The sequence below is a fragment of the Tenrec ecaudatus genome, chromosome 14, assembly GCF_050624435.1.
Source record: "Tenrec ecaudatus isolate mTenEca1 chromosome 14, mTenEca1.hap1, whole genome shotgun sequence".
In the NCBI taxonomy this organism is placed as follows: domain Eukaryota; kingdom Metazoa; phylum Chordata; class Mammalia; order Afrosoricida; family Tenrecidae; genus Tenrec; species Tenrec ecaudatus.
Window position 1 is genome coordinate 103618369 of NC_134543.1, and position 22422 is coordinate 103640790.

Sequence of the window (22422 nt, forward strand, 5' to 3'; positions counted from 1 at the left end):
GCTGATCTGGAGCCTCGGTGGCGTGGTGGCTACCTCTCAGGCTGTTAATCACAGGTCAGTAGTTCGAACCCACTCGCTGCTCCACAGGAGAGAGTAGGCTTTCTACTCCCCGAGTTACCATCCCGGGAAACCCACAGGGGCAGTTCTCCCTTGGCATTGACTCCGTGCCAGAGGGGTGGTGGATGTTGTAAGAGTCCCAGTGCCATCTAGAACTCTAACAACCGAAGTCCTACCTGGGTGCTGCCAGCACAGGAGCCTCCCATCACGGGTGGCCTTTGAACACTTGTGGTGCGGCTACTGATTGCAATTAAGGAACTTATTTCAAAACTTTGTTTACACTAAAACTAAACCGCTCAAGGTGTGTCTAACAGTCACCATACTGAACTGCACAAATCTAGACAGAGTACGTGACACGCTATAGAAGGGTGGTGCAGGCAGCTCCTGGCTTGGATGGGATTCTGTTCCAGTGACTCCCTTTGGCCAGACTTATGGTTCTGACACAAATCAAATACGTGCCCCCCCAGTATTAAATCTTTTATTATCAGCATCTTTATAAAGGCCATTTTTGCCTTGGGGATGCAAAGGAAAACCAGCGCATGCGCGGAGGATCTGACTGAGAAGATGCCCCAGGCCAGAAGGCAACAGAGTCAGGTCCTTAGCAGTTCTTCCTAGCTGTAACGTGTCATGAGCACGGGCAATTTTTCCTGGCTTAGTCGTTGTGAATTGGCTCAATTCTTAACTCACTCCGCTGTTGCTATTACCACCCTCCCCAGGCGAGTAAACAACGACACTCATCAGCTGGGCTCCCAGCTTTTATTGTTAGGTGAGACCGAACGAGGCCGCAGCACAGAGCTTCCCTGGCAGCTCCTTGGCAGCGCTGGGCAGGCCCGGGTCTTGGGCAGGCGGAGGGTGCTCGCGCACAGCAGCAGGGACCACACCGCGTGTTCTTGGTCCCATCCGCCGCGTGAAGATGAAGATGCTGCCCAAGCTGCGGAGCAGGAAGGCGGGGCCTCGGCGTGGGGCGGGGCTTCTGGTGTAAGGCTGAGACAGCACAATCCAGGTGGCACAAACTGAGCGGCAGTCCCGCAGTGTCAGTTGGGACCGTGGCTCTCACAGAGCGTTGCCCGAAGCGTCCTGTCCTTCCCACATCTTGTGGGCACTCACCCCAGCCCCTGCAGTCTCCGCGGAGACACGTCCCAGAGAAGCCCATCTCTCAGCCAACCTACCTACACTAAGCGCACCACAGGGCCCCCGCACACTGCTGACGCTGGGCCCCAGCCCCCACCTTCACTCCTGGGCAAGGTACAGGGCCCCACGGGGCTGCGGACACCCTGGGGAGAGTGGGAAGCAGGGCCGGCCGCCCCGGGTTAGCTCAGCCTCCAGGACTAGTAGAAACGCCACATGATGCACCTGAGGCCACTGCGGGAGGCTGGTCCCCAACCCAGGCCACAAAGGCCTGGCACGGAGCTGTTTGGGAAAGCCCACCTGCTGGTCCTCTTACTGTCCCCGAGCCCCTCACCCACACACTGAAACCACACAGTGGTAAACTCCTCGTGTGACCTGCTCACCACACTCCTCGGCCTTGCAAAAGCAAGCCACAGAGCTGACGGCCAGGCCGGCCAGCCCAGGCTGGACGGCAGTAGATGGGATGTGGCTGGGGAAAGAGCGGCCAGAGAACAGAGCGTTCTGCTCGCAAAGAGGCTGATGGCCTCAGCTGAGCGAGCTGCTGGCGGGCCAGGGGCCATGGTGGCCCAGTCTTGGCCCCAGGGGCCAGGGGCAGAGAAAGAGGTGACTGAAGAATACTCCTGCGCAGAGAGGGGTGCTCAGCAGAGGGCCCTCCCAAGCCAGCCTACTGGCAGTGCCACCAAGACCAGCCAGTGGACGCGCTCCTAGGCAGGGAGCTGCCCACGGCTCTTCCTCCCTGAAACACTCCTTATGCCTACGGTGAGCAACATAGGTGACAGCCTGTGCGGGGACGCACAAGAAAATAAATAGAAAGGGGAGAGATTGAAAAACACAGGGGCGTGGGAGGGGCAATTACTTACACACACACCCAGGGCACAGACACCACAGGCCACCTGCCTGCCGTCACCTAGGAAGGAAGCATTTTGTGCATACCGTCCTGTCCTCTCCTAGGACTCTCCCATGGTATGGTACGCTTAGAAAAACTTAAGAAACTGCCCGTGGCTACGAACACTTAGGTGCCCTCATCCCGGGGGATTGGCATGCAAAGGCAAGCTGGTGCAGCGCCCCCACCTCCTCCTGTCCTAGTGCGTAGTGCCTACAGTATCCGGAATTGCCCACAACGTAATGTGTAAGGTAGAGTGAATCCCTTTTTGCTATAAAAAAAAGCTGGCAACGTCCAACCACGAGTCTGATTGGTTCAGAGATCTCCAGGGCCCCAGGTGTCCAGGAGTGTGCAAACGAGACACCAGGGGGTGGTGCTCCCCCAGGCCCCAAAGCTGGTGCTCCTTCATCCTCTGGGATGACAGGCTGTCCGTCTGCGGTCCTTGGCATGCTGGGCTCAGGTGTCAGCGGAGTTCACCTCCTTGGAACAGAAGTAGTGCACGACCACGCCGTTGGGGTATCTTGCGAATGCGCTGCGGGGAGAGAAGAGGGATGGTGTATAGGGGCTGCATCTGTACCTGAAAAGGGTGCCTGGCCCAGAGCCCCCCCTACCCTGACCACAGCTGGGCCCCAAGGGTGCAGGATTCCCGAGGCACCCACTCTGCCCACTCTACCCACAGGCTGTGCTCCACACCACTGGGGTATTTCTGAGTGTGCAATCCAGGCAGGACACCGAGCAGAGGGGCCTCTGAACGGGTGCCAGGCTGATTCTCACAAAGGGCAGTGCATGGTCTCCAGAGAACAGGACGTCTCCAGCCGCACAAGAGAGAGAGAGTGAACAGGGATTGGCTGGAGTCTGGTCTGTGGCGGCGGGAGGCTGGATCAGGTTCGGCCCCAGTCTGGAGGTGGCAGGCTGAAGGACTGCGCAAGTGCAATGGTTCTCAACCTGTGGTTCGTGACCCCTTTCGGGCTTGAACAACCATTTCACAGGGGTCGCCCAATTCATAACAGTAGCAAATTACAGTTATGAAGTAACAATAGCAATAATTTTATGGTTTGGGGGTCACCCCAACCTGAGGAACTGTACAAAAGGGTCACGGCATTAGGAAGGTGGAGCACCACTACTTTAGAGGCGCCTCCTTAGAGGAGGACTGATGACCACAGGCCACGCTCAGCTCCCAGAGTCTTGCTGGAAAAGGCACTGCCAGCCCCACAGCACACATTTCTGGTCTCGATTCTCAAAGTCACGCTTTCTGGGGGCTCAAGAACCACAAGGAGCCAGCAGAGCCAGCAGCCGGCGTTCGTCGTCTCTGGTTAACGGGCAGAGGTGGGGCCTCTCACCCAGCCTTGGCCTCCAGCTGGCCTTGACGTGGCCCGGCCCGAGGAGGACAACCCCAGGAGGACGCACAGGCTGAGGAGGGGGCTCACCTGTTCCCTATCTTCTTCTTGCACACCGTGCACACCTTCTCCTCTGTGATGATGCATTTCACCTGCTGGTGTAAAATCCGCTCTTCCTGAACCTGTAAGGAATGGGAAGATGGGGAGGAGCTACACTGTGCAGCCCACAGGCACAGAGGCAGGCAGGAGCCGGCTGGTCTCAGGGCCTCACAGAGCCCTTGATCTGCAGCATTTAACCTGCATGTCTGGTGGCGTAGTGATTACAAATTGGACTGCTCACTGCAAGGTCAGCGGTTTGAGACCACTAGTAGCTCCTCGGGAGAAAGTGGAGGCTTTCTATTCTCATAAAGAGTTACTGCCTCGGAAACCCCCCAAAGGGGCAGTACTACTTTGTTCTATGGGGTCGCTATGAGTCAGCGGCATCACCTGGATGGCCGTGAGCTTGGTTTTGACTTGTCAAGTGGGCAATGGCTCAGCTTGAGCTTCAGAGTAAAGCAGTCCAAGCCCTGCCTCTGTCTGAGCAAGCAGGTGATCTAAGTGGGTCAGTGCTTAGCCGCCAACCAAAAAGGTGAGGGGTTTGAAACCACCCCAGGGCCCCAAGGAAGAAAGTCCTGGAGATCCACTCCCACAGATGAGCCGCAGAAAACCCTGGGGAGCACACTTCCACCCCGACAGCCAGGCCCCTCCACGTGCCACAGTCAACTCAGTGGCAGGGCTCTGGGTTTTGTTTCTCATGTTTGGTGTCTTGCCCTGGTGCCTGGAACGCCGTACCCTCAGGAACTCTGCATGGAGAAGGTTCCTGAGCACTTGATTGAACCGTTTCTTCTGTGCGTTTTCCTCCAAGACCTTCTCCAGAAAGATGCGTATGTCATTAATCTGAGTGTTGGCTGGCAGGAGGTTGAGGGCCTAGGGACAGGACCACAGATGGACACACGGTGAGGACCCCAGTGCCTTTGTCCACCCCTCTCCTCACTCTGCTTCCATGTGCCGGCGAAGAACCGCCCACCTTTGTGGTGTCCAGCTTTCTGTGGTGCAGCTCGAGGACGTGCAGGGCAGCTTGGAGGTTGGCTTGCGGCTCCAGCAGCTCCAGCTTGATTGGCCCCAGGCAGTGAACACTGGGGGGTGATAGGTACATCCGAAGCAGGGACAGATAGACCTGCCCCACAGAAATACAAGCCGCAGAGGTCAGGGCCCCAGTGGCCCTACCACAACCTCTCCTGGACACCGCTAACTCCCCAGCCCCTCAGAAGTGCACCCTGCCATCTGCCGCCAGCCCTGACCACAGCTAAAAGTTAACAGGCTTAGTCTCAACAATTGCTGGGATGGAACATTCAGAACTCAGCACCTCTTCAGAGAGCATTGGTAAAGACAGATTACCACCTGAAAAGGCTAAGGGAGGCCTTGTTTCCTTGGGCGTTGAAAGCAGAGGCCCTAGCCACAGTGCAGCAGGTGAAGGTGGACCCAGGATGAGACTTCCTGCTGGTGCCACGGCCGGCCACAGGGCTTCTTGACCTTGGCCCCGCTAGCAGGGAGGCCTGGGAAGTCTTGGCTGTGCATGGTGTGGCGGCACCCTGGCCTTGGCAACCACCAAGCGTGTGTTCAGACATCGGCAAAGCCACGTGTCCAGACAGTGCACACACGAGCCTCTCCAAAGGTTGACCATGTCATGTATGATACAAATCAGGACTCTTTGGGGAGCAGACGAGGTGCAGGCGGTAACAATCAGGCAACAGACACGCCAGGCACACACAGGCACGCTGCCTCAGACACAAACAGTCGGGCCATGACCACGCTCTCTGTCTACCTCATACTGTTGCCACCTGCAGCTGAACCCGTGGGGTCAGGTGCGCTACGTGGGGTCAAACGCACGTGTGCTTCCCCTGGGGCCAGGGTCATGACTTACGTCTTTGTTTCCGTCTCTGTTCTGGTCGTAATGCTTGTGGCAGTACCTGTGAGGGAGACAGAGGTGAGGCTGGGCCGGAGGCCGCCCCACAGGAGAGGGTGGTCATCAGTGGCACGTGCATCTACAGATGGCCCTACGGCCAGGAGCCAGCCCAGGGGGGAGTCTGCCCAGGCGTAGGGGGGTGGTGTGGGGAGATGGCTCTTTGTGTCCCTCGCATCTCCCATGTCTCCGGGGCCTTCTTTCAGGCCTCTGGGAAGCGGGAGTAACAGGCCGACTTACTCCTCAGCCATCCTGGTCTCCTTCAAGATGTGCACGTAGATGAAGAGGGCTTGCTCGTGCTTCCCCATGCGCCCCAGGAGGAGGGCTCGCTCTTCTAGGAGGCCTGTGACCAACAGAGCGAACGTCAGGCGGGCACACGATCAAGAGTATGCAGCTGGGGGAGGGCACACTGGGACAGCAGTCACCTGCACACCGTCCTGGACTACCGGCCAAAGTGCAGGGAGGGTGGCCCTCAGTAATTCTTTCTCCAAAGGGGGCCATGGTAGGCCACCTAAGTTTGGGAAGCTACGTATTAAGAGGAATGGATAGGGGCAGTACAAAACGGGGGAGAGGATTTCATGTTTGTTTTTGTGTGTTTTTTTATTTGAGATTTTCTACAAGGCAAAAACATGATCCAGCAGGAAGAATCTGTTTCAGGAAGTATTTTTGCTCATGCATGCGTGTGTGCATGTGCATGCCCGTGCACGGCTCCCTTACCGACTGGACGAGAACACGCGAGAGCCAGCTGGGTGAGCTGCACTCTGGATGAGCTGGGCACGTAATAAGGCAAGTACATACACACCAGGTCTCCGCTGTCCTGGAGCGTATGCGGCACTTTTTCAGAAAAATCACACTGAGCTGCCAACAGGGCTACCCAATCAGGTTGGTCAAGAGCGCATTCTGCAGGCTGAGCAGGTTGCGACCTGCTGTCCTTCAGCACAGGGCTCACACCCCATCACGGCCAGAAACTCACCATCGAAAGGAAAGTCACAGATGAGCCGGCTGGGATCGTAGTAGCTGGAAATCTCCAAAAACATAAGGAGCTTCTGCCGGTATTCGCCCAGCTCGCCCTCTTCCTCTCCTGCCGGGACGGGAGCTTTGCCTTTACGGAAAACAAGCTCCACTCAGAGAAAGCCATCGGCCCCGCCGTGTGGGAAGTGGCGCGGAGAAGGGGAAGGGCTCGAGGTCATCACCACGGCCATCAGGAAGGGCCACCAGCTGGGCGTCTCCTGACCTCGACAAGATCCCCAAACACCTGCTGGCCAGAGAAACACGCTGGCAGGCAAGCGTGTGCCTTTGTCAGCACAGCTGTCACCCTGCAGGCAGAGCTGGTCCCCCCCACCGCCCCCCGTGATGTTCAGTGACACCCAGAGCCAGACGGGAGCTCCAGAATCTCTGGTTCCAGCTCCCCCCTCTTCTGAGGACCTTGCTGCCCAGCCAGGCCCACAGAAGAGGGTGAGCTCTGTTTGCTAACAGTAGGCATGGCCCCTAAGGGTCTGGGCTGACTGGTCTGCAAGAGCACTGGTACCTGCAGGGAAGGACAGGAGGTACTCCTTCATCAGACCTTGCACCTTCTCACAGTACAGCTGGATCAAGCAGTTGTGGAACCGAGAGCCGGTCTCCTCCCAAACGTGGATGACGTGCTCCTGAGGCAAAACAAGAGGTGGGTCCGCCTGGTACCACCTGGCGTGGGCCCCACTCGGGTTCCCAACTCATCCGGCTGCAGGGACTACCAAGGGCATTGCCCCAAGCTCTTCTGAAACCGCTGGGAGATCCCACAGGGCAATCCAGCAACACCCCAGGAATTGTTTGCTTGGATTCCTTCCTGAGCCCTTCTGATTCCCTGTGGACCACGGTCATCCTCCCAACCACCCTATCAGCACCGGAGTCGTTGAAAGGAAGCAGCTGCATTCTGGGACTCAGCACCCTTGTCTGGGTGCTCCTGTGGGCACAGCTGAGGTTGGTTCCGAAGGTTGGTCCCCCCACCCCAACATCATCCTTTTACTCTGCGTTAGAAGGCAGCCCCATACTTTGTCCCGCAGGGATTTCTTCCTAGGGAGGAAGTTACAGTAACCCTCTGTGGCCAATCCTCCAGTGACGAGTGACATAAGCCTCACCCTCAAGTGCCAACAGCCCCACTGTGAGCTACCCAACGATCGGAAGATGGCGTCTAAACTAAGCTCCTGGGGTCAGAGCTTTTCTTAGTTCAGGTCGAACAATCTCTTACCAGATAAGGTATAGCCAGGCCTTTAAAGTTCTCTGCTAAGAAGCCAAGCACCCGATCTCGTGGGAGAGACTCCACCTCTGGGAGATCTTCGGTAAATATCTGTCGAACAGACCAGCCGCCTACAACGCGCATACACGCACCCGCCACCCCACCACCCCCCACCACCCCCCACACGCACCCGCCACCCCACCACCCCCCGCCACCCCCCACATCAAGGAGTCAACAAGGCAGTCTTTAGGAGGGAGATGGTGAGTCAGGAGGTGCTTAGATGCAGCCCCATATTTTAACAGAGGCAACAAGCTTCCACCGCTAGCTAGTGTGGGGCACACTCGGTGCCAGGTCCCTGCACTGGCACAAGGCTCCTTTCTCCAGGCCACACTTGTTTCCCTCGAATGCTTTGAACAGCCAAGAAGTGGCATGAGTCCACCCTCTCCTTCGACCCATCCCGGCCCCAGGTGGCATCAGGACCAACAAGTGACCTACCTTGAGGCCGTCCTCTGGGAAGTCTCTCAGCACCCACACAGAGTAGGAAAAAATCAAATGCAGGTTTTCTGTGCCTACAAGGAGGAAGGAGACTCATCAGTGGCTGGAGCCCACCCTGCCCACGGCACTGAGAACGCAGGCAGGAGGGCGGGCAGGTGCCCCAGAACAGCTCGGCTCAAGCGCCAGTCACTCAAGCTGTCTTTTTTTTTTTTTCTTTTTTTGTGTGTGTGTGAGAGTGAGTGAGTGAGTGAGTGAGTGAGTGAGTGAGTGAGTGTGAGTGAGGGAGTGGGAGAGTGAGAGAGAGTGAGTGAGTGGGAGAGTGAGAGAGTGAGTGAGTGAGAGAGTGAGCGAGAGTGAGTGAGAGAGTGAGTGGGAGAGTGAGAGAGTGAGAGAGAGTGAGTGAGCGAGTGAGAGAATGAGTGAGAGTGAGTGAGAGAGTGAGTGAGAGAGTGAGTGAGAGTGAGTGAGAGTGAGTAAGTGAGTGAGTGAGAGTGAGTGAGAGAGTGAGTGAGACGTAAGTCCACTCAGGCTGTCTTGACTCTCCCGGGGAACTGTCACCGTTGGATCACTGCGGGGACTTTTCCCCCAAATGGGGCCTTGGGGTTGGGCAAACACGGGGGCTGGGAGGGGGCAGTGAGCGGTGTCCCGTGACCACCCCCCACGGCCACTCACCCAGGTGCTGGAGGTACTGGACGGTGCGCTCGTGGCCTTTCAGGGGGGAGTTGGCTTTCTTGGACTGGTCCACCAGGACCTGCAGAGCTGGCCAGGAAGCCCGGGAGAGGGTCAGGCGCTTCCTCCGGAAGGAGGGCACCGCCCTACGGGGGAGTGGGCCCGTCTGAGCGGGCGTTCCCAACGGAAGGGCCACCCCCTCCAGGTACCTTTCTCGTGAAGCCCCTTCTTCTCATACAGGATGATCAGCTCGCTGTACTTGTGCGCCTTCTTCAGCACGTGCTCACTCTCCTCGATGTGGCAGTGATTGTTCTCCAGCCGCAGCAAGGGGGCCACCAGGGCCACGTTCGTCTGCAGTGGGAGGACTTCAGTGGGAACTGTGTCCACTAGGGAGCCCACCCTGACCCAGCCCAGTCTCCAAGAGAGAGGTAAGAACCGTTTCCAAAGACTAAGGAAATCATGGCTTTTTTAGCATATCTGTGCTTGTTCTCACATCGCTTTACTTCTCTTGAGGAAAGGAGAACACTTTCTTGGAGGAACAACGTCCCTGGTTTGCCTGACAGCAGTAACTTCACTCCCATCAGGAGGGGTAGCCCACGCTGAGATTCGGCATCAATGCCTTGCCTTAACCTCTCAAGTTCAAGAAACTCACAGGCATCGATCAAAGACTAGGGGGGGTCCTACCATATAAGCTGCACTTAGCCCCGCCCAGAGCTCCCTTCCACTTTCCCAGAGGCCTAAGGGCCAGGGGGAGCCTGGGGGCCTCCAAGTGCTCAGGTAGCTCACATGCAGGTAGCACTTGAGCAGCGTGGTGTCAATGATCTGCAGCAGCTTCTTCTTGGACTTGATGGTGGGCGTGCCTTCCATCAGTGGGGAGGTGCTAGACTGGTGGTCAGAGTCATTTAACTTCTTCACCAACTGACTTCGCTTCTGCACAGACCAGAAAGGAGGGGTCAGGGTCGGGAACAAATCTTACTTTATCTCTGGGTAACTCCAAATACCTCCACATCAGCTCACAGCTACCTACCCCATGGCACCTTGGCATTATAATTTTTACCGAGGATCAAACTCACGGGCCACACCCATTTATCAAGTATTTACGGCATGCCAGGCACTGTGTCACACACTCCCTGTACCTTGCACTATTTACGAGGAAAACAAGCGCAGGGATCCCTATCCCTGTTTTGCAGGGGAAGAATCCAAGGCACTGATGTTAGATACCACTTGAGTGGCCAAGGGAAGATTCACACCAGCCTCTGCCTGATTCAAAACCTATATTCTTTCATTTTCCCCCCAACAGTTTTATTGGAAATGCTTTACATATCCAATGATTCAATAGCTCAATCATTCAATCATCTCAAGGAGAAATGCGCAATCACCCCCAAATCAATTTCTTTAGAACATCCCCCGCCCATGGTTAAATCACATCCAAGATGAGTTAGGCGATCACAATCCCTTCTAGTGCCCCCACCCCTCTCCCGGCATCACCATTTATTCCCGGATCCCCTTACCCATCCACCCACCATCCCTGTATTCCCTATAACCCCTTGTATCCATTAATTTTTTAAACAGCTTTATTGAGGTGTAATTTATATACAATAAAATGTACTCCTTTTAAGTATATGTCAACGGCATTTTGATAGATGTGTTGACATGTGTAACCGCTACCTCAATCAAGGATCAGAGCATTTCTGTCACCCTGGTCTGTTTCACAGACACAGAACCATCCCATTTAGCAAAGACCAGTCGCGTACGCGCTACAATCTTTCCGGGATAAGACTAACGTCAGCGACCTTCTCGTACACAAACGTCCGAGGAAAAGGCCTGCATTCCTAGCGCTAAGAGGAGAGGACCTTTTGTGAAGTCCCGGCCTGGGGAGACACTGTGCTCCGGGAACCCTCCGTCTGGCACAGAGATGAGCGTGGAGCGTCCAGACCAGGTAAGTTAGCGCGCTTCTGGACACGGCCGGATCTTCCGGGGCCCAGTGTCAAGGAAGCACCCCGGCGATGCAAGCCCGAGCAAGCCCACAGGACACCCCCTGGCCCAGAAGCAGGGAGCAGGAAATCGACATGACTGGCCTGTGGCTCTCCAGGAACCACTGACAAAGGTCTGTAGAGCATTTATGGGAGGAAATAAAAACATTCTCCAGCTCTGAATGGGTCGCCCGGAAGTACACAAGTTTTCTGAGACAGAGATTCGAGGCTAAGAGGCTCTGATGGATGTGTTATCTTAATGGACCTGCAAATGCCACTGGCTGTCTGTAACAGTAAACAGAAGAATACGCCATCCCCTTCAAATCATGCTCCTGAAGAATATTCACGGATACGAAGTTTTGCCACACATGCTAAATTCAAAATGTAAGCTATAAAACAGCATTGTTTCTTATCTGTATATAAGAAAGAGAGGAATAAAAACAAACCTATAAATGCATAGAAAAGCCTGGAAGGACAACATTAAAATGTTAGTTACATGTCACTGGGTGGTAGAGTTATGGATGATTTGTAGCTTTTATTTTGTATTTTTATATGTTTCCCATGTTTTCTACCCAGAATGACTGCTTTTTCCAAAAAAAGTATGCATTTTTACAGAGTTTGCTTGAAATATAAGTTACTCTTTTCTAACAACTAACACTTACCCTTGTTTGTTCCTCAAACAGTTTCATATGGATTCACTAGAAATCGAGTATTTGTCTTAGCATCGAGATTTGATTACAACACACACACAGAAACACACATTAAAAATAAAAATGGCCCGGCAGTACTGTTAAACTGCAGAACCAGAAACAGAGAAAACTGTGCTCCACCTCACACTCCTGCAGCGCTCAATCCTGGATGATCCGTGGCATTACAGGCGGCCCTCCACTTCCAGGCCGGCGTGTCGTACCTACCTGTGTCAGGTAGTCTATCAGAGCCAAGTGAGCCTTCTCCAGTTCAGCCCCGGAGAGCACAGGAAGTGGGTTCGGGTACTGCAGCTGCTTCCTGTAGTCAGTGGGCAGCAGGTCGGGGTACAGGCCCATCACATGGGTGGGGTCTAAGGGGAGGAAAAGATGATGCGCTAGGAAGCCCAGCGTTTTGAGGGTAAAATAAATGATAACCAAGCTACTCTTCCACTTAAAAGAGCGACTCTAAGCTGAGTCACTGAGTTACAGCTGAGTAGACGTGTGCATAGTTCACTGACATTTTAAAACACCGCATGGCTGGATATTGCAAACCATGGCACATACACAGAATTCATGTTCTGTTACAGGAAGAGGAGTCAAATTTCCAAAGAAAATCAGATGCGTTATCAAAGGCATAACAGTAAAAAGAAGAAAATATATATATGGAGAAACAAACAAAACCATCCACAGGTTAGGGAATATATTTGCCACATCTCTGTGGCAAGAACAGTAATATTACATAAAACAATTCCATTCCAATGGCTGGTAAAGCCTGAGATTCCATCAGGTAAATGGGCAAAAGAGATGGCGGTTGACAAAAGAACAGAAGTATGGGGGGGGATTGTTCCACTACATTTCGAGTCAAGTCAGTACATAGTACAAATGCCAAAGAGGAAACATTTTTATATCTGCTTAATGAGTGGAAAAAATCATTTTCAATGGTACTCCCCAGGGCTCACAAACGGAATCCATCTGACACTGCTAAGGCAGTCAATGCTGCTAGCTCGACACTGATAAAAGGCAGCAGGCTTGCTGTCAAGAGTAGGGATGGATGCCGGCAGCCTCAACTTGGTGATCGTCCTGTGCTAAGGGCCTCAGCGGGCTCTGTGGGAAGGCACTGGAAGGTGACACTGTGACACGGTGAGGCAGCCACCTCACAAAGTCCATGGAAAATGGAACGGAAAGATCATGGAGTTGAAATTCTGAAGCATAACTCTTTCCCACGTACCAACCAACGCCCACCCTTCTTAAAAATCCAGTTGGTCTCAATTCTCCCCATCCCTTCAGGTTGCCCCTCTCTCCATGAGTTCCTCGCCCCCAGGGCCAGACCCACTCATCCGTCACCTGTGCCAAGCTTCGCAAACACCTGCATGGACTCATCAAAGCGCTTCTGGCAGAAGAGGTTGAAGGCGTACAAGTTCTTGATGTGATGGATCTGTTGCTGCTTCTCGCTGTCGGAATAATCTTTCATTTCCTAATCAGAGAGACGTCTAGGTCAGCACCCACCACTCTGCAAGCAGGTGTCCAGTACCTACTACGTGTCAGGCAATATCCCGGGGGGTGCATGTGCCACTGCTCACAGAAAGGCCACGAGCACCTACCCTCTCCCTCAGGGCCCCCGGGCTGTCAGACCAACAAGCAAGCATGCAATGGGAAATGCATCGGGGTTTCTACAAAGAACCCCGCCGGGCCCCCACAAAACACAATGCCATCAAGGTCGGCACACTGCAGACACTGCCGCCGACCAGACAGCGAGAAGACGGGACAACTCAATGTAAAGGCTGCCCCAGCCTAAATCTGATCCCGGAACAGAAAACATATGGAAAAAATATCAGCCTGGTCAAATCGGAATGACTAACGTCTGAAATTCAGTTAAAGGGAAAAACCAAAGCAACGACAATATGACACAAGGGAAGTGTGATGAGAGGCCCACATGGAGGGGACGGGATCCAATGTGAGTGGAGGTCAAGGAGTGACCCCAGGAGGACTCCCTTGAGCAGGGTGCCCGGCCATAGCTGCTCAGGGAGTGAGAGAAACTGAGTACAGCGGGCAGCATTTGGAGAAGGCCCAGTTCACAACGAGAAAACGAAGTACACCAAAGGGCACCCCAGGCGCGCCAGCTGCTCTTGGCCTCAGCTCAATGGCAGTGGATCTGGTTCTGCGGGTTTTCACTGTCTTGTTTCTTCCTTACAACCTTGTTTTTTCCTTACATCCCCTTTGAAGCCCTCTGCGGCACACTTCACTTCTCCTGCAGAGCATCTCTCAGCTCCCTCCCTCCCTCCATGGCCTGTTCCAGGGCGGCCACTGCGTCCAGACCACCCGAGTCCACAGGCAAGAATCTGCCTGTTTAGCGCTTTTGAAGACTTTCAGAAGCTGGTACCAGACTCCTCTGGAGTTTGCATCCCAGCGATTGAACCCAGACCCCCAGCCCCGTCAGGAGGAGCCCCAGACCCCCCTAGAACAGGCCACCTCCCTGTTTTCACCTCTCCAGCTCCCTCCTGCTCGCACACAAGCCAGAGGCTCTCTTCACCTCAGATCCCAACCTCGCCCAAGTCACCTGTTCATGCCTCTCGGGCCACCTTCTCCAGCCCAGGGCCCCTTCTCTGCCATTTTCTCTGTGCTTTCTTAATGCCAGAGTGTAGTACGCAGCTGTCCTCTGAACGTTTCAGAGATTTAAAGAATATTGATCTAAATCTAAGCCGCTGATCTAAATAAGATAGGTTCCTAGAGGCCTGAGCCCATGTCCACCTTGCTTTGTTTTAAGAAGGTGAGGGCGCATAGTAAATACGAGTCCGGAAAAGAGAAGGGAATGGGGGAAAATGAGGAGCTGATCCCCAAGGCTCATGGAAAGTAAATGTCTAGAAAAGAACAATGGACTATGTCGGACACACTGATGTATGGATTGTAACAAGTTGGGAGAGCCCCCAATAAAATGATTTTTAAAAGGGGAAAATGGGACGTCTTTACCATCTCTTCTACTGAAGGTCAAGCAGAAGGAGCACTGAAAGACACTTACACTTTCCTTGAGAAATAGACATGAAAGTAAAAATTTTAAATTTTTTCTATTGGGAGAAGCGCTGCTGTGACATTGAGGGGACTGTAAGCAAAGTCAGGAAATAAAATGTGCATAGACTGCTGAGTGGAAAATTTGCACACTTTCACCCAAACGACAACTAAAGTTTTTAACAAGAACACTCTTCTTTAAGCGAGTCTCCCGGAGTACCTATATAAAACCAAACCCACTGCCACCGAGTTGATGCCGACCCATAGGACCGGGTAGAAGTGCCCTGTGAGTTTCTGAGGCTGTCACGCTTTGTGAAAACAGGAAGTCTCTTTCTCTGCAGGAGCCTTTGGTGAGCAGCTCCACAGGTAACCACACACCAACGGGGCTCCTTAGGTCACTAGAGGCACAGTTATTAAAAATATGTATACAGATGGCCAGGGTTTTCCTTTAGAAGCAATCTACAAGTTACCCTAGAAATTAGGTTTTACTGCTATTAGCATTATAAAACACCCCTTCTTTTACTAAAATGGCCACTGCCTTAGGAGGCTGGGCTAACAAGGTCAGGCCCAGAATGGCTTTGGCTTCTTTACTAAAGTCAAAGCCACCCTCCATGGTGACAATCGGCATCCCGGAAGTTGTTCCAAAGAGGGAGACGTGGGTTTGCAGGCCACTCCCCAAACAGTGCTTGGCATGGAAACGTGACCGGAACCAGAGCCCGGCTCCTACGTCCTGTGAATAACATTCCGTGCAAACAGTCGAGGCGAGTGACAACAACCGACAGGGAGCCTTGTGAATGCCACAACTTGAGGTGGTTTCAAGGCACAAACAGAAAGGCCAAACCTAGCAGCCTGCCGTTGAAAGGGATTTTGAGAGGCCTTCTGTTCGCTGTACTCAGAAACAAGGAACTCTTTCCCTTTGCACAGGATAAAACTATAATCTTACACTTATGATTGTCATTGAACTTCAGGATGTGCACTGCCTACCATTTTTTAAAATTTTTAATCATTTTATTGGGGGCTCTTACAGACATAACAATCCATAAATCAATTATATCAAGCAAACTTGTACATAGGTTGCCATGGTCATTTTCTTTTTTTAAAATCGGTTTATTAGGGGCTCATACAACTCTATCACAATCCATATATACATCAATTGTGTAAAGCACATCTCTACATTCATTTCCCTCATCATTCTCAACATTTGCTTTATACCTAAGCCCCTGGCATCAGCTTCTTACTTTTCCCCCTCCCTTCCCGCTGCCCCCTCCCTCATGAACCCTTGATAATTTATAAATTATTAGTTTGTCATATCTTGCCCTGTCTGGCATCTCCCTTCACCCCCTTTTTCTGTTGTCCGCCCCCCAGGGAGGAGGTCACATGTAGATCCTTGTAACTGGTTCCCCCTTTCCATGCCACCCTCCCCCCCACCCTTCCAGTATCGCCCCTCACACCACTGGTCCTGAAGGTATCACCCGCCCTGGGTTCTCTGGGTTTGCCATGGTCATTTTCAAAACATCATCTTTCTACTTGAGCCCTGAGACCTATTGTTCTTCAAAACAATGGCGCACTAATTAAATTGCTCTGGCCATTAACTGTTAGTTAACTGTTAGTTAACCGGCATTCACTCTCCATTTGGCAGATAGCAAACTGAAAAGGCGAAAGGACCGAGTGTGACAGCCTCATTTTATGCAAAGTCCTACGAGTGCACACACTCCTGGCTTTGGGCGCTGTGCTCCCTCGGCCAGCCCACACCACGTCTGCACATCTCCACCCTCACCCAAGCCTCCAGAGCAAGACTTACGGCCAACTGCAAGGCCAATTCAAACTGCTTGTCCTGGAGAAGCTGTTGGATTTGGGTTGCCATGGGGACGGGAATGAGTCTCCAAACAAAATGATTGCTGGCCACGTAGATGATGTTTGATCTGCAGGCAGGTGAAAGAATGTTAACCAAGCGGCACAGGTGCCATCTGCAGCATGACCACAGCCACAGTAAATAGATGTGCCCTTCCTTACCCTCCGGAGGTAATGAAACGGGGCCTCTGCAGCTCAATGCTCTGCACCAGGAGCCTGGGCTCAAGCGTTCGGATCTCGACATATCGAGGCAGCACGGCAATGATGTAGGGAGGCTGGTGTTCTGTGCGAGAGAGGACATGTTGAAAGGTAGTCCAGGCCGACATGACATGTGGCCTGGGGGTTATCCATGGAGGGTCTCAGTTGCCTGTGCAAAGCTGCGTTTCAGTTAGACCCCCAAAGCCTACCAGTCAGACACTCAACTGGGATCCTACAATGATTCAGAGAGAAATGAAAAAGTCGCTTTGGTCCTGAGAAGTCTCTTGCTCAAAAAGAAGGCAGCCGGCTTTGCCGCAAGCCACCTGAAGCTTCCTTCACTCGATTCTCTCTCCTCTGTTACAAAGCTAGACTACACAAAGGCCGTCCGCAGCTGCCCAACAGTGGGGGGACAAGGTCCCACAAACCCTTCTTGCATGCTCTCAGAAAGGGAAGGGAATGTCTTTTCCAAAAAATGATGCTAAAGAAAAGACCTGTGATTTCTCATCAATGGTGTTCTGCTTAAGCATTTCACATGGAGAAGTTGCATAAACTCTGCTTGGTGCTTGCTGGTTCACTGCGAAGATATCAGAGAATTCCCACGTAGCCATCTCCTACTTGGGACTTGCAGTGAGTCCTCTGACTCTCTGCCTATTGCTCACATCTCAGAAAAGCACTCTCATTCGACTATCCATGGCTCCTTTGTTATGAGAGCTCTCATTTAAATTCTTGAGTTATACCCTTGACCGCCTCATTTGTCCGTCCTCTGTCTTTTTAAAAGTAGCATTCGCCACATCCATTCTTCCTCACTGTTCTTTTTGACAGGCATGTGGCAATCAAAGTGTGGATCGCTGGATGAAGTGGAAAACCCCCCCAAAGTGCTAATGATGCCAGCCAGTAAACAGCAGAGCTGATGGGACCATAAAATCCCTGCAAGGAGTGTCTTCATTGGAAAGGGTGTCTGCGAGTTGGGCTGCTAACCGGGAGGTGGGCAATCGAAACTACCGTCTGCTCTGTGGGAGAAAGAGTACCATCTTGGGAGCCCTAGGGACAGTTCTAGCCTGTCCTGTGAGTCAGCATCTACTAGATGGCAGTGAGTTTTCAGTTGCACTAAAGGGAAAAAGCCCTAGAAATGTAGTAAAGTGCTCAGCTGCTAACTGCAAAATCAGAGGTTCAAACCTACCAGCCACCACTCTCTGGCGAACACTGGAAACCCTAAGGGGCAGTTTTGCTCTGTCCTTCAGGGTCTCCACATCTCAGAATCGAATCGACAGCAACAGGTCTACTGCTTTCTTTTCTTTATGGTAAAGGAGAATTAACATGGAGGGAATTTAGAAAATAGGCAGAAACTCAGAGTAATCCTGAATGAAGGCCTGTTGCACTTTCCAATGACCTCTGAAATGTATTTCTTATCTGTATAATACGTTAGATATCATTTCACCAACAAAACAGGAGTATTTTCTATGACTCTAAACTCCCAAACCATTGCCATTGCTCAATCCATCAATTCCAGCTCACAGCGACCCTGCAGGGCAGTGTAGATCTGACCCTGTGGGTTGCTGAAATGCCCATGGCTCTACTCCACATTCTGTCAAGACCAAGTAGAAAACAAACCACTAGATGGCAGAATTATCACTCAGAAATTTAATCTCAAAGCATACCTTCAGAAGTTTGCTCAGTGAAGTTAATTTACTATCATCTTTTTTCTTAATGATCGATTTTGTTAAAAATTTTTTTGAAAAAAAGCAACCAAACTTGACCAGAGGTTACCATGGGTGAAGGAGGAGGAGTTATATTAATGGTGGTGGAATAATTCGAAAAAGACTATCAATCATGGCCATCGATCAGGAGCAGGGTAATGAATGGCACTGAATGATACAAGTAGACGTTGCTAAATTGGGGGGGGGAAAAACAAAATGAAATGAAATCTGCTTCACACTTGAACTTTATGTTCTTAAAAAGATAGGTGTAGTGGAGTTTCAAAACTATACAGGAACTCAGAAACGAGGACACAGCCCTCTAGACAGAATTTCCACAGGTTTGAATGTGTTCATATGATAAAAAATACATAGATTAAAAAGCTTAGTGTTTCATCTTTAGATATTTTTTTCTTTCCTTTTTGGGGTGAGAGGTGGGGTGAAGGGGGCTGGTCTCATTTAGTTGGTACGGTCTTCTTGTGTTCGCTTGTTTAAACATGTCACAGTTCTCTCCCGTTCCATCTGGCTCACTCAGAAAGGGCCTTTCCATGAAAAAGGTAGCCCACCACTAGAGCCCTCCTGGCTGGTGCATTTTCTCAAATGTTGGGGCTCCCCCGGCTCTTTGGACAATAGTAGGGTCCCCTAGCTCTCCTCTTTTCTAACCTCAAGACATAGCAGAGCCTGGCTGAGGGACGGCAGTCAGACCAGGAAGGTCTGACAAGGGCGATCGTTCATTGATTCAGCAGCATTCTGAATCCTTTACAGAGTGGTGAGGGTGGTTCAGGCAACCAGAATCCAAGTGGAACAAGGCAATGGTCCGGAGGGTAGGGAACTCGGGGGCGGGCAGAGGAGGCCAGAGCCTCGGTGCCCTTCAGTGCCACCGGGGTGTGCCAGGAGGAAATACCTCGAGAGGGATCTGGGGGCGCAGAGCTGGAAGTGATTCATTCTGCTTGAAGGTCAGACAGGACTTCACAGAGGAAGTGCCATGAGGCAGGGCCTGGTCACGTGAGCGGGCCAGCAAGGAGTAGAGAATAAGGGGAGGGCAGCATCGTGGACAAGGGCAAAGGGGGCAGCCGAGCAGCCCGGAGCCCAGGCCACGTGGCCAGGGTGAGAGCAGAAAAGTCCACCGAGTGTGCGTTGAATGTGCTACACGGTTCTAATGTTGAGTCCTCTGCCTCTCCGAGGCCGACTCCACCCCTTTGCTTTCTGACTTTCTTTTGAGGTGGCTCAACGTCTTGCAAGGAAGTTCTACGGTGCTCTCATCAAAACCACGTCTCCCACTGCTGGGGCAGAGCAACTCTTTTGAGACTCACTGCTAAAGATACCGAGATACGAGGACAGGTTCTTAAACAGGAGTTCTCACACCGGAGGATCAGCAACATTTTTGGAGCACGTTATATGTTCCTTCATTTATGCCACCACACGCAACTTGCTCCTCAGGGGCTTCTAAAACACTAGTCTTTCGGTTGTGATCTTCCTGCTGGTCTGCTCATCTTTAACCACCCTGGAACAGAGGCCAGGGTCAAGGCAGCCAGCCAGTTAGAAATCCCCAGGCCTCTCCCAACTTCTCCTGGGCCAAGAACAAGATGCTAATCTTAGTCCTCCCTCATTCAGGCCACTGATGCAGTCCTGTCGGTCTCCTTCATGTCCTCTCAGGAAGCAGCATGTCTTCTGCGTTTTCTGCTCATTTTGCAAGCTGTTCTCTCAGCCTACGCTGAAAAGGAAGTTTCCTCAAGCCGGGTCTCAAACTCCCTGCCTGGCCTAGTCTGACCTTACTTCCACCGTGAAGCGTCCCGACTCCTTAGACAATGAACCTTCTATTGTGTGGACGACTTAAGTGCAGCTCATCTGAGGCAGCGCCTGCTGCGGCGGCGTCTGAGTGTGCACCTTTCCCCAGGATGCAATCCCTGTCTCCCAGCTCCAGCCCTGACAGACGGGAAGCGCGCCTGTAGGCCTGACCCCACAGCATGTTCATGCTTCTGACTGCGAGGGTGGCCACACGGTTCCAGGAAACACCAACGCAGACCGGGACGCCTGAGTCAGCTAGAGCCTAGGAGGAGAGGCGGACCCCTACGGGCAGTTTGTCTCGCTAAGGTAGCTCCAAAGACGACAAAGACCACGATGTCAGAAAGCTGTCACTGCTGAGTATGTGTATGTCAGGAAGAAATCGGGATTGTCCACTGCTTTCCAAGTGGTGTCTCCTCGACCCAAGATGCAATGAGATCTTGAAAAAGAAGGTAGGGGGAAGGATCCGCTTTTACGAGGTGGAAGCCTCGGTAAACAGTTGCTTGCCAACAGGAGAGAAGAGAAGTCAACTGGTCGTACGTACGTGGAAGTCGGTGGGGGTGGAGCAGGGGAGGAACCATGAAAATGGCCACAGGTGTGCAGAATGCCACCAAGGGGGCCCAGCTGCTCACGGAGAAGCTGCGGGCTGGGCCCCTGCTCTGCTGTGCACATTTTCACTCATCATCACAGCCTCAACTGGATATTTCTGCTTACAGTGTCCCCCCCCCCCCTTCTCTGGTGAAAACCTGGATTCCCCACACAAACCGTCATATCCTGATTTTCAAAACTCTCCGGCCCTCGTCTACTTATTAGAAGGGGAACCGAGAGCAAATGCCGCAAACCAACCCAGGTCTGCCAAAGGGGCCCCCGTTCTTCAAGAACTCGCCAACCCCCGACTCCAAGGGCCCACGGCAGCACGGGGGGTGGGGGGGAGGTGGTGTCCTCACCCATGGCCACCGGTATGTCCGTCCAGTTCAGGGCGCACTTCTGCGTGCAGACCCCCTCCTCATTGAGCACCACGGTGAGGTCGTCCTGACCCACGGCCACTTTGCCATCCGCCAGAGGTGCAACTAAAGGCTCCAGCTGCTTGCCTGTGGGAAAGAGCTCTTTGAGGGAGCCCTTCCCATCCACCTGCAGGAAGACACCCAAGTGACGTGGCATTCCCTGGTTAGAGGAGAGAAGTCCAGACGGAATCCCAGAGCTGGAGAAGACCATACTACTCAGAAAGAAGGTAGGAGTTTATTAGAGCAGAATCTGATATCCAAAAGTAGAACCAACTCTCTGCTCTCACACAGGGAAAGCATCTCGGCTGGCAACGGACAGTGCCAACGTGCCAGCCAGGCAACTGTAACTCGCCAGATGCTGCCGGGGAAATGCGAAACAATCCGGCCACTTTGTCTACCGATGGCTGGTCGCTCATAACGGGGAGCACCAGCCACCAACAGCCCAGCAGGGCCCTTCCGAGGCACTTGCCGTGAGAAATGAACCTCTGTGCTCACGTGTGTGTGAATGGGTGCAGTAGCTTTCTTCATGATCGCTGAAACTTGGAAAATACTTTGTTCTGCAACGAATGAATGGACAAACAAGCGGTGGGGGTGCATCAGCCCATGAAAAGGAGTAAACTGGAGACAGGGGTGGGTCTCAAGTGCAATACGCTAAGGAGAGATTTCCCACTCACGGAAACCGCCAGCCTCAAGCCTGTGACGGCAGTAACCAGGGTTGTCGTCGGAGTGACTTTTGGCCCAGTCTCCCCCAACCCTTGTCATCTTCCTGCAACACCGACATGCCTGCTCGCCACTCCATCCGTGCACATCAGTGAGTCCTTTAGTACTTTAGAACCCGTGGCTGACAGAATCAAGATATGCCAGCAGTAAAAATATGTAACAAACATATTGATTAGGGAACGAATGGTCCACTGGGACCAGAACAGCGGGGAGGTAAAAAGATGGGCTTGCAACTGCCTACTTTGGACCGTGGGAGAGAGCTAGACTAGTCTATAGAATAAATGGTCCATCAACCCTTTCTAAAAATGCGTTCACATAAGCAAATTGGGGAAAACAGCTTCGTGCCCTAGAAAGATATTTACCGCATATGTTCAGAAAAATGCAAGTTCTAAAGCAAGGTGTAACATGATATTTTGTGAATGGGGTGGAAGTCTACATATAGCAAAGGGGTAACAGTGTCTATCTGTGAATAGGAATGATAAAACGATTTGAACTCCTTTTATGTTTATCTCGAAGTCTTAATTTCTAAGCACTTGTAGCTTTTGAAATAAAATGAAACACAAAGTAGTTAAATAAATTTTTTAAATAATACTTAATACTACAATTAGCTTATAATTCCTGCACACTTATACCTCAGGCAGCAGTCATGATAAGTCTATCAGACAGTTGCAAAAAAGCCCCAAGTTAAATCTGTCCCAGGAGTTAGATACTTTGTGGAAAGG

At 52.3% G+C, this 22422-nt stretch overlaps 1 protein-coding gene across 2 annotated transcripts in view; it reads right to left on the reverse strand.

The window, feature by feature from the left end:
• Positions 1-769: 769 nt before the first annotated feature.
• VPS39 (VPS39 subunit of HOPS complex) overlaps positions 770-22422 on the reverse strand; it is a 43003-nt gene continuing 21350 nt past the window's right edge. For both annotated transcript variants that reach the window (XM_075532408.1, XM_075532409.1), the window contains exons 8-25: positions 20924-21107; positions 16462-16582; positions 16250-16370; positions 12790-12919; positions 11674-11816; positions 9573-9716; positions 8996-9137; positions 8790-8876; positions 8118-8191; positions 7635-7733; positions 6936-7053; positions 6381-6509; positions 5648-5750; positions 5369-5414; positions 4472-4621; positions 4237-4371; positions 3496-3587; positions 770-2600 (exon numbers count right to left, since the gene is read on the reverse strand). In XM_075532408.1, coding sequence (XP_075388523.1) covers positions 2525-2600; positions 3496-3587; positions 4237-4371; positions 4472-4621; positions 5369-5414; positions 5648-5750; positions 6381-6509; positions 6936-7053; positions 7635-7733; positions 8118-8191; positions 8790-8876; positions 8996-9137; positions 9573-9716; positions 11674-11816; positions 12790-12919; positions 16250-16370; positions 16462-16582; positions 20924-21107 — 2094 coding nt within the window. In that variant the 3' untranslated portion in view covers positions 770-2524. The remainder of the gene's footprint in view (positions 2601-3495; positions 3588-4236; positions 4372-4471; positions 4622-5368; positions 5415-5647; positions 5751-6380; positions 6510-6935; positions 7054-7634; positions 7734-8117; positions 8192-8789; positions 8877-8995; positions 9138-9572; positions 9717-11673; positions 11817-12789; positions 12920-16249; positions 16371-16461; positions 16583-20923; positions 21108-22422) is intronic.